General features: G+C 39.4%; 1 protein-coding gene across 1 annotated transcript in view; it reads right to left on the bottom strand.

The window, feature by feature from the left end:
* Positions 1 to 11,092: 11,092 nt before the first annotated feature.
* Positions 11,093 to 11,752, bottom strand: part of SLF1 (SMC5-SMC6 complex localization factor 1) — a 67,949-nt gene continuing 67,289 nt past the window's right edge. Inside the window, exon 18 of the mRNA XM_038403492.2 lies at positions 11,093 to 11,132. Within this exon, the coding sequence (XP_038259420.1) occupies positions 11,110 to 11,132 (23 nt within the window). The 3' untranslated portion in view covers positions 11,093 to 11,109. The remainder of the gene's footprint in view (positions 11,133 to 11,752) is intronic.

Below are 11,752 nucleotides of genomic sequence, written 5' to 3'. Positions count from 1 at the left end.
TCTTTGTTGGGCCTGTCCTGTAGTAGGTGACTTCTGGCTCTGTCCATCTGTTTCTTCACTTCAGCAGGTGGGTACTGTAATTGTAAGAATGCTTGATAGAGATCTTGTAGGTGTTTGTCTCTGTCTGAAGGGTTGGAGCAAATCGGTTGTATCGTAAAGCTTAGCTGTAGACAATGGATCGTGTGGTGTGGTCTGGATGAAAGCTGGAAGCATGTAGATAGGAATAGCAGTCAGTAGGTTTCCTCAGGAAGTCAGTGGTGTCTCGAAGATAGCTGGGAGTACTGGTAGCGTAGGGCCTGAGGAGGGAGTCTACATAGCCAGACAGTCCTGCTGTCAGGGTGCCAATGCCTGAGATGATGGGGCGTCCATGATTTCCAGGTTTATGGATCTTGGTTAGCAGATAGAGTACCCAGGTCGGGGTTCCAGGGGTGTGTCTGTGCGGATTTGTTCTTGTGCTTTTTCAGGGAGTTTCTTGAGCAAATGCTATAGTTTCTTTTGGTAACCCTCACTGGGATCAGAGGGTAATGGCTTGTGGAAAGTGGTGTTGGAGAGCTGCTTAGCAGCCTTTTGTTCATATTCCAACCTATTCATGATGATGGCAGCACCTCCTTTGTCAGCCTTTTTGATGTCAGAGTTGTTTCTGAGGCTGTGGATGGCATTGTGTTCTGCACGGCTGAGGTCATAGGGCAAGTGATGCTGCTTTTCCACAATTTCAGCCCGTGCATGTCGGCGAAAGCACTCTATGTAGAAGTCTAGTCTGTTTCGACCTTCAGGAGGAGTCCACCCAGAATCCTTCTTTTTGTAGTCTTGGTAGGAAGGTCTCTGTGGGTTAGTATGTAGTTCAGAGGTGTGCTGGAAATATTCCTTGAGTCAGAGACATCGAAAATAGGATTCTAGGTCACCACAGAACTGTATCATGTTCATGAGGATGGAGGGGCAGAAGGAGAGGTCCCGAGATAGGACAGATTCTTCTGCTGGGCTTCCTGAGGAAACTACAATCTATTGGTGATCTTCCTGAAAACACCATCCTGGCCACTATGGATGTAGAAGCCCTCTACACCAATATTCCACACAAAGATGGACTACAAGCCGTCAGGAACAGTATCCCCGATAATGTCACGGCTAACCTGGTGGCTGAACTTTGTGACTTTGTCCTCACCCATAACTATTTCACATTTGGGGACAATGTATACCTTCAAATCAGCAGCACTGCTATGGGTACTCGCATGGCCCCACAGTATGCCAACATTTTTATGGCTGACTTAGAACAACGCTTCCTCAGCTCTCGTCCCCTAATGCCCCTACTCTACTTGCGCTACATTGATGACATCTTCGTCATCTGGACCCATGGAAAAGAAGCCCTTGAGGAATTCCACCATCATTTCAATAATTTCCATCCCACCATCAACCTCAGCCTGGACCAGTCCACACAAGAGATCCACTTCCTGGACACTACGGTGCTAATAAGCGATGGTCACATAAACACCACCCTATACCGGAAACCTACTGATCGCTATTCCTACCTACATGCCTCCAGCTTTTATCCAGACCATACCACGTGATCCATTGTCTACAGCCAAGCTCTACGATACAACCGCATTTGTTCCAACCCCACAGACAGAGAGACAAACACCTACAAGATCTCTATCAAGCATTCTTTCAACTACAATACCCACCTGCTGAAGTGAAGAAACAGATTGACAGAGCCAGAAGAGTACCCAGAAGTCACCTACTACAGGACAGGCCCAACAAAGAAAATAACAGAACGCCACTAGCCATCACCTTCATCCCCCAACTAAAACCTCTCCAATGCATCATCAAGGATCTACAACCTATCCTGAAGGACGACCCAGCACTCTCACAGATCTTGGGTGACAGGACAGTCCTTGCTTACAGACAGCCCCCCAACCTGAAGCAAATACTCACCAACAACCACACAACAAAACCACTACCCCAGGAACCTATCCTTGCAACAAAGCCCGTCGCCAACTGTGTCCACATATCTATTCGGGGACACCATCATTGGGCCTAATCACATCAGCCACACTATCAGAGGCTCGTTCACCTGCAATGTGATATATGCCATCATGTGCCAGCAATGCCCTTCTGCCATGTACATTGGTCAAACTGGACAGTCTCTGCGTAAAAGAATAAATGGACACAAATCAGACGTCAAGAATTATAACATTCAAAACCAGATGGAGAACACTTCAATCTCTTTGGTCACTCAATTACAGACCTAAAAGTTGCAATTCTTCAACAAAAAAAACTTCAGCAACAGACTCCAATGAGAGACTGCTGAATTGGAATTAATTTGCAAACTGGATACAATTAATTTAGGCTTGAATAGAGACTGGGAGTGGATGGGTCATTATACAAAGTAATACTATTTCCCCTTGTTTATTCCCCCCCCTCCACTCCCCACTGTTTGTTCTTGTCAACTGCTGGAAATGGCCCACCTCGATTATCACTATAAAAGGTTCCTCCCCCCTCCACCGGCTCTCGTGCTGGTAATAGCTCACCTTAAGTGATCACTCTCGTTACAGTATGTATGGTAACATCCATTGTTTCATGTTCTCTATGTATATAAATCTCCCCACTGTATTTTCCACTGAATGCATCCGATGAAGTGAGCTGTAGCTCACGAAAGCTTATGCTCTAATAAATTTGTTAGTCTCTAAGGTGCCACAAGTACTCCTTTTCTTTTTGCGAATACAGACTAACATGGCTGCTCCTCTGAAACTAGTCTCGACTTGTGCCTCATGTTAGTAGATTAATTCTAGAGGTTATTTCTACAGCTATTTAGATATTTAAAATGAAATTATCTCATGGCATTTCTGAGAAATGACTTTTTTGTACAGCAATATTTTACCAAGAAATTAACTTTTATTAAAGTAGTAATATATCCATTCACAGAAAACCCCCACCAGGGTTGGTCTATACCCTCTCATTTCTGCCACAAGGAAGGGGGAAAAAAGGTTTAATCAATCATTTAGTACCTTTTCTCAGAAAGCGATGCTGCATTATAACTTAGGTCAAACAGAAGGGTTTTCACAAAATAAGTATGTAGAGTGGAGTGTGTTCTAGGATCACATGTAGCAAGGGACGAGCAGTCACGAGGAGTTTATTCTCAGCTCTATGAGACTGAGAGCACAACTAAGGTACTATCAGCCTAAGTAGTTCTCACAATAGTGCGAAGCTTAACTGAAAAGTGGTACCCTGTACTTATTAAAGTCTTATTCAAAATGTTGTAGTATTATTACTTACTGTAGAATAGGTAAGAGTTAAAATATTAATGGAATAAGCACAGTAATTAAGAAGGCTGCATGTTATAACAATTTTTTTTTTTACTATGCTATTAGGCAGTAAGACTATGGCATGCAATACTTTTAGGACGAAGGGGGAAAGAGTTAAAACTACCAACAGCTATCCAATATGAAGATAATAGTTCTCCTTAATCTATTCTGCTATGAGAGGCTATGTTTACAGGGGAAACAGATTTTGTCTCATTTTCTAGCATGCCACAGTCTTGGTGGGGTGATTTCCAGATTGCTTTGCAAGAAACAGCTGGTTGAAATAGAGGCCACTCTCTTTTTAAAATGGTGATTGTTAGGGTCTAGGAAGACGCCTTCTCTCCCATTCTTCTACCACAGATTAACTCCTCTGATCTCAAACCTTCCTTTTCCAAAGGCTTTGGAGAGCAAGACTGCAGTTACAGGTATTGGGAGAGAGACATTTGGAACATTTTATATTAATTTCATCTTAAAACAACTAAAGCATGAAGGAAACCAATCTTCAAATCCTTTACTAGGGAATTTATCTCTCAGAAAGAGCTGTGAGATACTTAGCTTATCAACGGGATTGATGTAAACATGGTATCTTTACAAAAAGCCACTATTATCTTTTCAAGAGAACTTAGAGAACTATGTGGAAGATGACCAAGTTTGAGAGCATGAAGCAGCTAGTCAAGTGGCTGGGGGTTGAGCAAAAGGAGTGATGATGGGGAAGTAGAGAGAGGCAGGAACTAGAGCATGTAGGCCCTTAAAGGCAAAATAAAAAAATAAAAAATTAAAGGAGCGTGTAACTCTGTTGCTAGTAGTCCTAAGGGATTTGAAAAGGAAAAGGTCAGAACGTCAGGCAGGGTAGATTATTTTTGCAGCACGATTCACTGTAAATGCAATATATCCATTACAGTAATAAATCCAGGGAATTTAAGGTTTACTTATAAATTAAGATTTTTAGATCAATAAAATATTCATTTAAAAACTGACACACACATTTTATGAACTGTTACGGTATTAATATCCAAAGTAGTATGCTAATCTACTTGAGCAATAAGTATCTATGAGAGAGAGAGAGAGAGAGAGAGAGAGAGAGAGAGAGAGAGAGAGAGAGAGAGTGTGTGTGTGTGTGTGTGTGTGTGTGTGTGTGAGTGAAACTTCTACAGAATTTCATTTTGGTGTGAAAGAATTTATCACCTAACGAATTAAGCCATAGCCATATTTTTAAATCAGTTAAATCTGGATATTTAATATAAAAATCCTAAAAAGACAAACTGAGTCCCAGTAAGATGGTAAGTAAATATAAACATTATTTCCCAGAACAAAAATCCAATTATGTCAAAACTGCTTTTTTATATTTGTCAGATTATTTAGTAGAAAAGCCTAAATAGTTTAGCCCTTACTCGTGTAGCAATAAGTAAACACAAATGTTACTTTTAACATAAAAGATTAATAGAAACACAAGACAAAACTGCTGTTTCTCAGTCAAATTCTAAATAAATTAGAACAGGTTATTCACAGAAAGTCCACAAAATTATTTGCTTATTGATATCAAGCTGATTAAAGAGTATTCAAATGAACTGACATTTGCTTACCTTCTTTATCCTGCTGGGATGATTCAATGCTAAAGTTAAGGCAATAGTACAGTTGTATCACTATTGAGTAGCTTTTCATAATTTTATAGACTTTGCTCTTAAAAAATGCTTTTAGGCCAAAAGTTGATAAAGCAACTTTTTGGAGCAAAAAAAAAAAAAAAATCACTAAAAACAAATAGGCAAACAACATTACTTCCAGTACATATAACTTTGTGGTTTCATTTGGGTACAACGATATGCATTGACCTGTGGCAAAGGAGGGACAGCCAGCTGGAAGTCTTATTAAATAAAGGGGAACCTTTAATATCAGCATGATTAAGCTTCACAACTCTCTTAATTTAGAAAAGAAATGAAATGTCTCAAACAATTGTTTTACAATATAAGGTATGTAACAGATTGTTCTGGACACTGTGGGAATACAGACATCATCAGGATTTTGGTTTAATTATGATGCAACTTTAACAAACACATCTGGGAAACTATCTGGCAATAACTTGTTAGGTGCAGGTCATTTTTTTTTCCTGTAATCTGTATCACCAGAGGAAGCTACTTGCAGCATCCCTTTCCACACCTTTAACTTGATCTCAGTACTATTACTGTGACCCCACTGCCTTTTGTTCCTAAGATGTTTAAAGAGATACAAGGAATAGGGATTGCATCCTTGCTGTACCACATATTAGGAGCCTCAATCCCATCCTGTGCAACCTCTTCAAAGATGCTTTCTTCTAATCTTGCTTCCAACTGTGGTTTGTCATGGAACCAGACCCCCTAGTCAATGACGACTGGCACTGAGCACCTGTCAAGATGCAACAAAAACAAGATCTTTTCAACCTAACATACTCAACAGGGCTGGGCTCCTAAGGGGAAACCAAGAAAATCCCACACTGCCCAAGCCAATTGGTCAGCGAGGGAAAAATTCCTTCTGAGCCTCAACCCTTCCTCCAAAACAAAGGCCCTTTCCTTAGGGTGCCAATTAATCCTCCCCTTGGCTGCACAGGAACCAATGATCTTCCACTGCATCCTTCAGTCCCCTTAATCAACTAGGAAGTTCCCCTGCTCCAGTTAATTTCCTGCTCCTCAAGCCCAGGAAGAAGATGAAAATCCTTAAAGGAATCTCAGGGCCTTCTTTCCCCCACTGCCGCATCTCTGAAAATAGGTCGGCTGGGGCATTTTTATTGTGAAGCTGAACTGAGGAAAGTGCCTACAAGCACACACACAATAATCCTTTAAGGATTGTTAGGATGTATATTTAAACAAGATCTGCTCCACCTCTAACTGAGAATCTGACCACATACCCTTTGGTATTGTTAAAAGGTAAAAAATACATTTTTCACAGCACTTCTAGGTAAAAATGTTAATTGCCACAGACAATTTTGTTAAAAACAGAACTGTGATGTCACTGATTAGTAATAAAGCACTAATCCTTTGTTTAAAGGACAAGAATCTTAACTTCAATATGCTCCTGAAAGTGAATGTTGTTTACAAGAAAACAAAACTAGAGAAGATTCATAGCGATAGTAACAGAATTTTAGAAAGAGCCCTCATGATTTATTGAAAAAAGGATGGAGCACACACTAAAGAAGTCACTGATGGATCAGTGTCCTATATTTTTTTTCCCTTCATGACACAAGCATATTCTCTTCTCCCCGATCCTGTAAACAAAACAAAACAAAAAAGTCTTGTCCCTACCTCCCTCTCCACCTACCATCCAATTTCTTTTCACCTCTTAACTCACTGAACAAATCACTTATAACTTGAGTTCCTCTCCTGGATCCCCTCCACTGTTAGAGACTGCTCTCACCCAGGGCTTTAAGTGTCCAGTTCCAAGGTTTCTGCTCCCTCCTCCTCGACCTTTTGACTGCTTCTACACAGTTGATAACCTTTTTTAAAATCTTGCCCTTTCTCAGCTGCCACTTCTCCAACTTCTCCTGTTATTCCTTCAGCATCATTTTCAGTGAGTCCTCTTCCTCTCCTCTCTATCCTTCACTCTCTTTATCTTCTCCTAATCTCTTGGCAATCCTCTCTTCACACAGATTCAACTATTATCTTTAAACCAATACGTCAGTTTTATCCTAACTCCTGGAGCCGTCTCCAGTCCAGACCTACATCTTTTCCATGCGTCTCACCCTCAACTTAAACAGAGTACCTTGTCTTCCTTTCAAGCCCTCCCCCACTTCCTCTTTTCTCTCATTTACCATTGCCATCCTTCCTCTCAATCATGCCTGCATCCTGGACCCCATCTTCTTTCTAGATCCTGCACATCTCAATCTCATAGAAATCTTCAACTTCGTCCTCCATAGTATCCTTAAGATTTGGCCTCTTCTTCTTGTTCACAGCACTGAAATTCTAGTTCAGGCCCTCATCTACCATCCTGACCTACAGAAACCTCTTCTCTGGGCTTCCTAACAGAAGACAATCTAGCTATCCTATGTAAACATACCTTCATATTATGGTTACTCATCTGCCTTCCCCCATTTCTTCTAAATATTTACTATGACCATTTGTTATGCCTGCTCTGAATATTAGGTTATAAACTCTTTAGAGAAAGATTGATCTCTTGTTATTACAGCATTTAGCACTATGGGGCTCTGCTGGTGGCTAGGGATACTGGGTGCTATAGTCTTTTACGTAACATCCCCCCTGTCCTTGGCAGAGATTTTTCCTTCCATGCTGGTTAGGTACTTAGTTGCTCACTTTCACTGCTTAAGGTAGTTATATTTAAGTGGTGGACACAGATTCTGAAGCATTTTGGGATCCTACCACATGAAAGGTACTATAGAAATTAAAAATACTAGAATATAAGATCTACCAGTAGCATTGGGAATAAAGGGAAGCAACTCTCTTTGGCAGGAGGTTGTGTAGGTGTTATTGTAGCGTGTAAGCATTAAACTATGGGCTAGGTCATTTGGGGCTAAAGTATACAGATTTACAAAATCTGGCTGCGCTCCAGTGAAAGGGGAGGAAATTGTGCTTCTGAATGACTAGAATCAAATCATATCTTTGTATTTTATTTTGAAAATGTTTAAGGACAAGGCCACAACAACAAAAACAGGAAAGCAGTGGTTTGTAAAAAGTGTTGCGTTTCCAGTAAGCACTCATGTCAAAGCAAGGACATCTGGGGATGGATAGAAGAGGGTTATTCTAATGAATTATGTAAAGCCGAAAACTAATTTTCACACTGCAATTTTCCTGTTCTTTTGCTAAGTCCTGTTTTTTATAATTATACACAGTGATTTGATTTTTGCAGTTTGGCAACACAGAGGGAACTTCTTCTAGAGGGCAACATAGAGGTTGTGTTTTGACCCTACTCTCCCCAAAACAATGACATTTACAAATAAAATAGAATTTTAAATGTTTAACATTTTTTAATTGATGCACAGTCAAATGTGAGGATATTCAAATTTAGGAACATTATTTAGATTTTAATTCAACCAGAGGTAAATCAAAAAGAGGAAAAAAAAATCTCAATGGTGCAGCTTAAGTGTTCATACCAGCAGCCCTGCTAGAGAACTGGGTTTCAAATCTCATTGAGGATAAAGATATTCAAGAATTTTGGTGTCTGCTAGTCCTTAAATCACAGACCCACCTCATAATCTGGCACAACTAAAAGTAACCAGGATTAGAAGAGATGGGTTAATGCAAATGAGGCTTTAGGTGCACTGTCATACCTGTGTGTGGAGGCTTGCATAGTATCTGCCCATGCTGCTCCTGGCTCAACCTGGTGCATTAATCCCACACTTTTCATCAGCACTAAATTAAATGTGACCAATTTAAAAAGGAAAATGACAACAGATAAGGATGAACTGTCAGCCTTTGAATTTCCTGGGTTTTGTCTGAATCTCAGCCCTGAAAGTTAAATTCTTCTTTGCATTTAACATACAATTGATGAAATATGACATACATTACTGTAGCTGTTCGACAGGGTCTGTGAAGTTGCTATACTGATATTGTATTTTAGTTCATGTCCGCAGACCCCTACAGAAAGAACATCCAGCACTATCATTTAACAGCAACCTTTTACCCTACATTTTAAATCCTTGTAACACCAAAAAAGCTATTGATCTACTGTCTGAACTCAGTATGTGCAGAAGTAGTAAATGCAAAAGCTACTAGTTTATACTCATCTCATCTCAGTGTTAAACCGCATCTACAAATGAACTCTAGAAATCAAAGTTATTTGATGTTTTTAAAACATTGATTTCACAATCTCAAATCCACAGACATTCTCATTTACGTACATCCTAATTAAATCTATTTGGGACATATCATTTAGCAAAAGTAAACAGACGATGGCCAAAAATTTTTAAAAAACCAAAGTTCCATGGACATTCAATGAGACTTAGACACCAGTCACTCAGGAACTTCTAATAATTGGTCTTGACTGGTAAATTTGCCAACCTTTCAAACCAAACCCCTCACCTTTTAACTTCAGCTATACCATGATCTGCAGACCCTGCTACCAAAGACAAGCAATTAAATGGTTAGTGTAGAATTCTAAACTAGATAAAACACTTATCATTTAGGACAAAGTAACCCCATAATTAAAGAACAAAAACAAATATGTATAAGCCATAAGAGAATGGACCAGATTCAGCCCTGCTACGCCAGAGGAAATGGGAAGGCATAGCAGGGCTAGGGAAGGTGATGGTACCACTGCCAATGATGAGATGAGGCACCTTTACTTCTACATGGAATTCCATAGGACCACTTGAAAGGGGTTCAAATCAGCACAGAAGCAAACAGCATACTGTGTTGCAGCTACTGTTTACAGTAATTTAGGCCAGCTTCCCCCATGGGTTTTGGGAGTAGGTTGAGAATCTGGCAAAGCGGAGATAGGTCCCCTACTGATTGGAAAATGCCAACCACATGCCCCACCTGGAGTCCCTACAGAAATTCAGGTAGTGGGACTGGTGGCACTCATCCATGTACAATCCCCACCCAGTCTAGATATATGGATTCTCTCCACTGCATGCAGAAAGCAGAGGGGAATATAGGACCTAAGACTAAATTCTTGAGGACAAGGACCATGTTTCCAGATGGATACATGAAGCCTCATGTATACCCAGTGCATTGTAAAAATAATGTAACATGTTTAGGGTTTCAAAAATCTGGCTGGCGTAACAGAGGCAGGCAGAAGGAGAGTAAAGAAAACAAAGTTTGCTGAGAAACTGAAGGTGTATACCACTTACATATACTGTAGTTATAGGGTGGGTAGTTTACCAACCAGCTAGTTATACAATCTACTTGTGTTTCCAGTTGATCAGTCTGTCCCTAGCTTTTGCTGTCAGTTGGGTAGTTTTAACTCAGACTACTTTGCCTGTTTACAAAAAAAATAATTGTCAGCAGACATAAAATGAAAAGTTTGAAAATTAGACAGTTCACCTGTGTAAAGTTTCTTCTGCAGAAGTTGCTTTCCTTCTTTCCACTGTGGAGGTATGAGATCACACCCTTTGACAGAACAGTAAGCCAGCAATTTGACTGGTAGCTAGGACTCACTGTAGACAAACTAGATAATACCATTTCAAAGCATTGTCTCTTAAACCTGATGCTGCTGTCATACAATATGCATTTGAAAGCATTTTTCTGGATTTGACAAGAAAAAAGAACCATAATCTAATAACAGTAGTGAACTCCCTATAAATACATCTATGGTAGAGCCTTTGATAAGTGTCCCCATCATTTAATCTTATCAATTCCCTCCCTGCTTTTTTGTGTTGAGTTTGAAAAGACCCATCAGGGAACAAGTAATTCTTCATGTTCCATGAACACTCCTAAAATCATAAGGGCTTGATAGAGAAGATATGTTATCATCAAGCCACGTGGTATCCATATGAAAAAGTTCAGTCTTTAGTAGTTTAAGAGCCATTATAGATAGCATGTCCCTCACACAGAAAAGGTCTGCTTTGGGAAGGCTTAAACTAATGATTGGTAGATCACCTCAAACTGACAGATCAGAAACATTCTCAGAGGAAAATTTCAGCACATACCTTAATGTCCCCAAAATACCCATCTATGTAACACGATAAGACCTCATTAAAAAATCCTAAAGTGTGAAGTAGAAAATACCAAATTAAGAATAAATGGACAACTAGTGCAGACATGATTAGAAAAACAAACAATTAAAACGTGAAATAATGTTTTACTGCAATCTGATTATATAATAGTTTTTATATTCTAAAAAGAGCTTCACAAACAAATCATTACATCATACCTTCTCTATCTTCAATGTCTTTTCAATAAAATAGATGTTGCTTCTCTGAAAAAAAAAAAGACAGGATAACTGAATAATAATAGTTGTCTTATTGCAGATTAGTAGTCTGACTAAAACATAGCCTATTTGTAAATAAAACAGCAATGTTGGTTGAATTCAATGTACCAGCTGTTAAGAGAAAAATGTGGAGACCCTCCTCAAGAATTACCAATTTGAATATCTCTGAAAATTAAGAAATGCATAAAAAGTTCAGTTATGAGTGAGAAGAATTACTGTTCATTACTCTAACCTTTAGCTATATACAAGAGACTGCGATGACAGATAAAATTCTTTGTGTGCGTCAGCACTCCTGGATTAACAAGCTTTATAGACTGACTACTCAATCCTTCTTTTGTTTTTAATTCTTTTGCAATCAAGATGAATCACAATTTTCACAGGCCAATACAGCAACAACCCATCTGAAAGATTGGTGGAGCGTTTGAACGGGCGAAATTTAAATGCAGGATCCCAGATTCAGATATGCTTGTCTTAATGTAGTATAGAAACAGAAAAACCATTAAATACTGACATATTTTCCCTTTTCCTTCCCAACCAGTAATCTCTTCCACTGTAGTAGTCTACAACAGTAATTCCTACTAGCATTACAAGTATATTCCATTTTTTCC

This window comes from Dermochelys coriacea, chromosome 5 (assembly GCF_009764565.3).
Source record: "Dermochelys coriacea isolate rDerCor1 chromosome 5, rDerCor1.pri.v4, whole genome shotgun sequence".
Classification (NCBI taxonomy): Eukaryota; Metazoa; Chordata; order Testudines; family Dermochelyidae; genus Dermochelys; species Dermochelys coriacea.
This window is presented reverse-complemented; position numbering and strand designations above follow the sequence as displayed.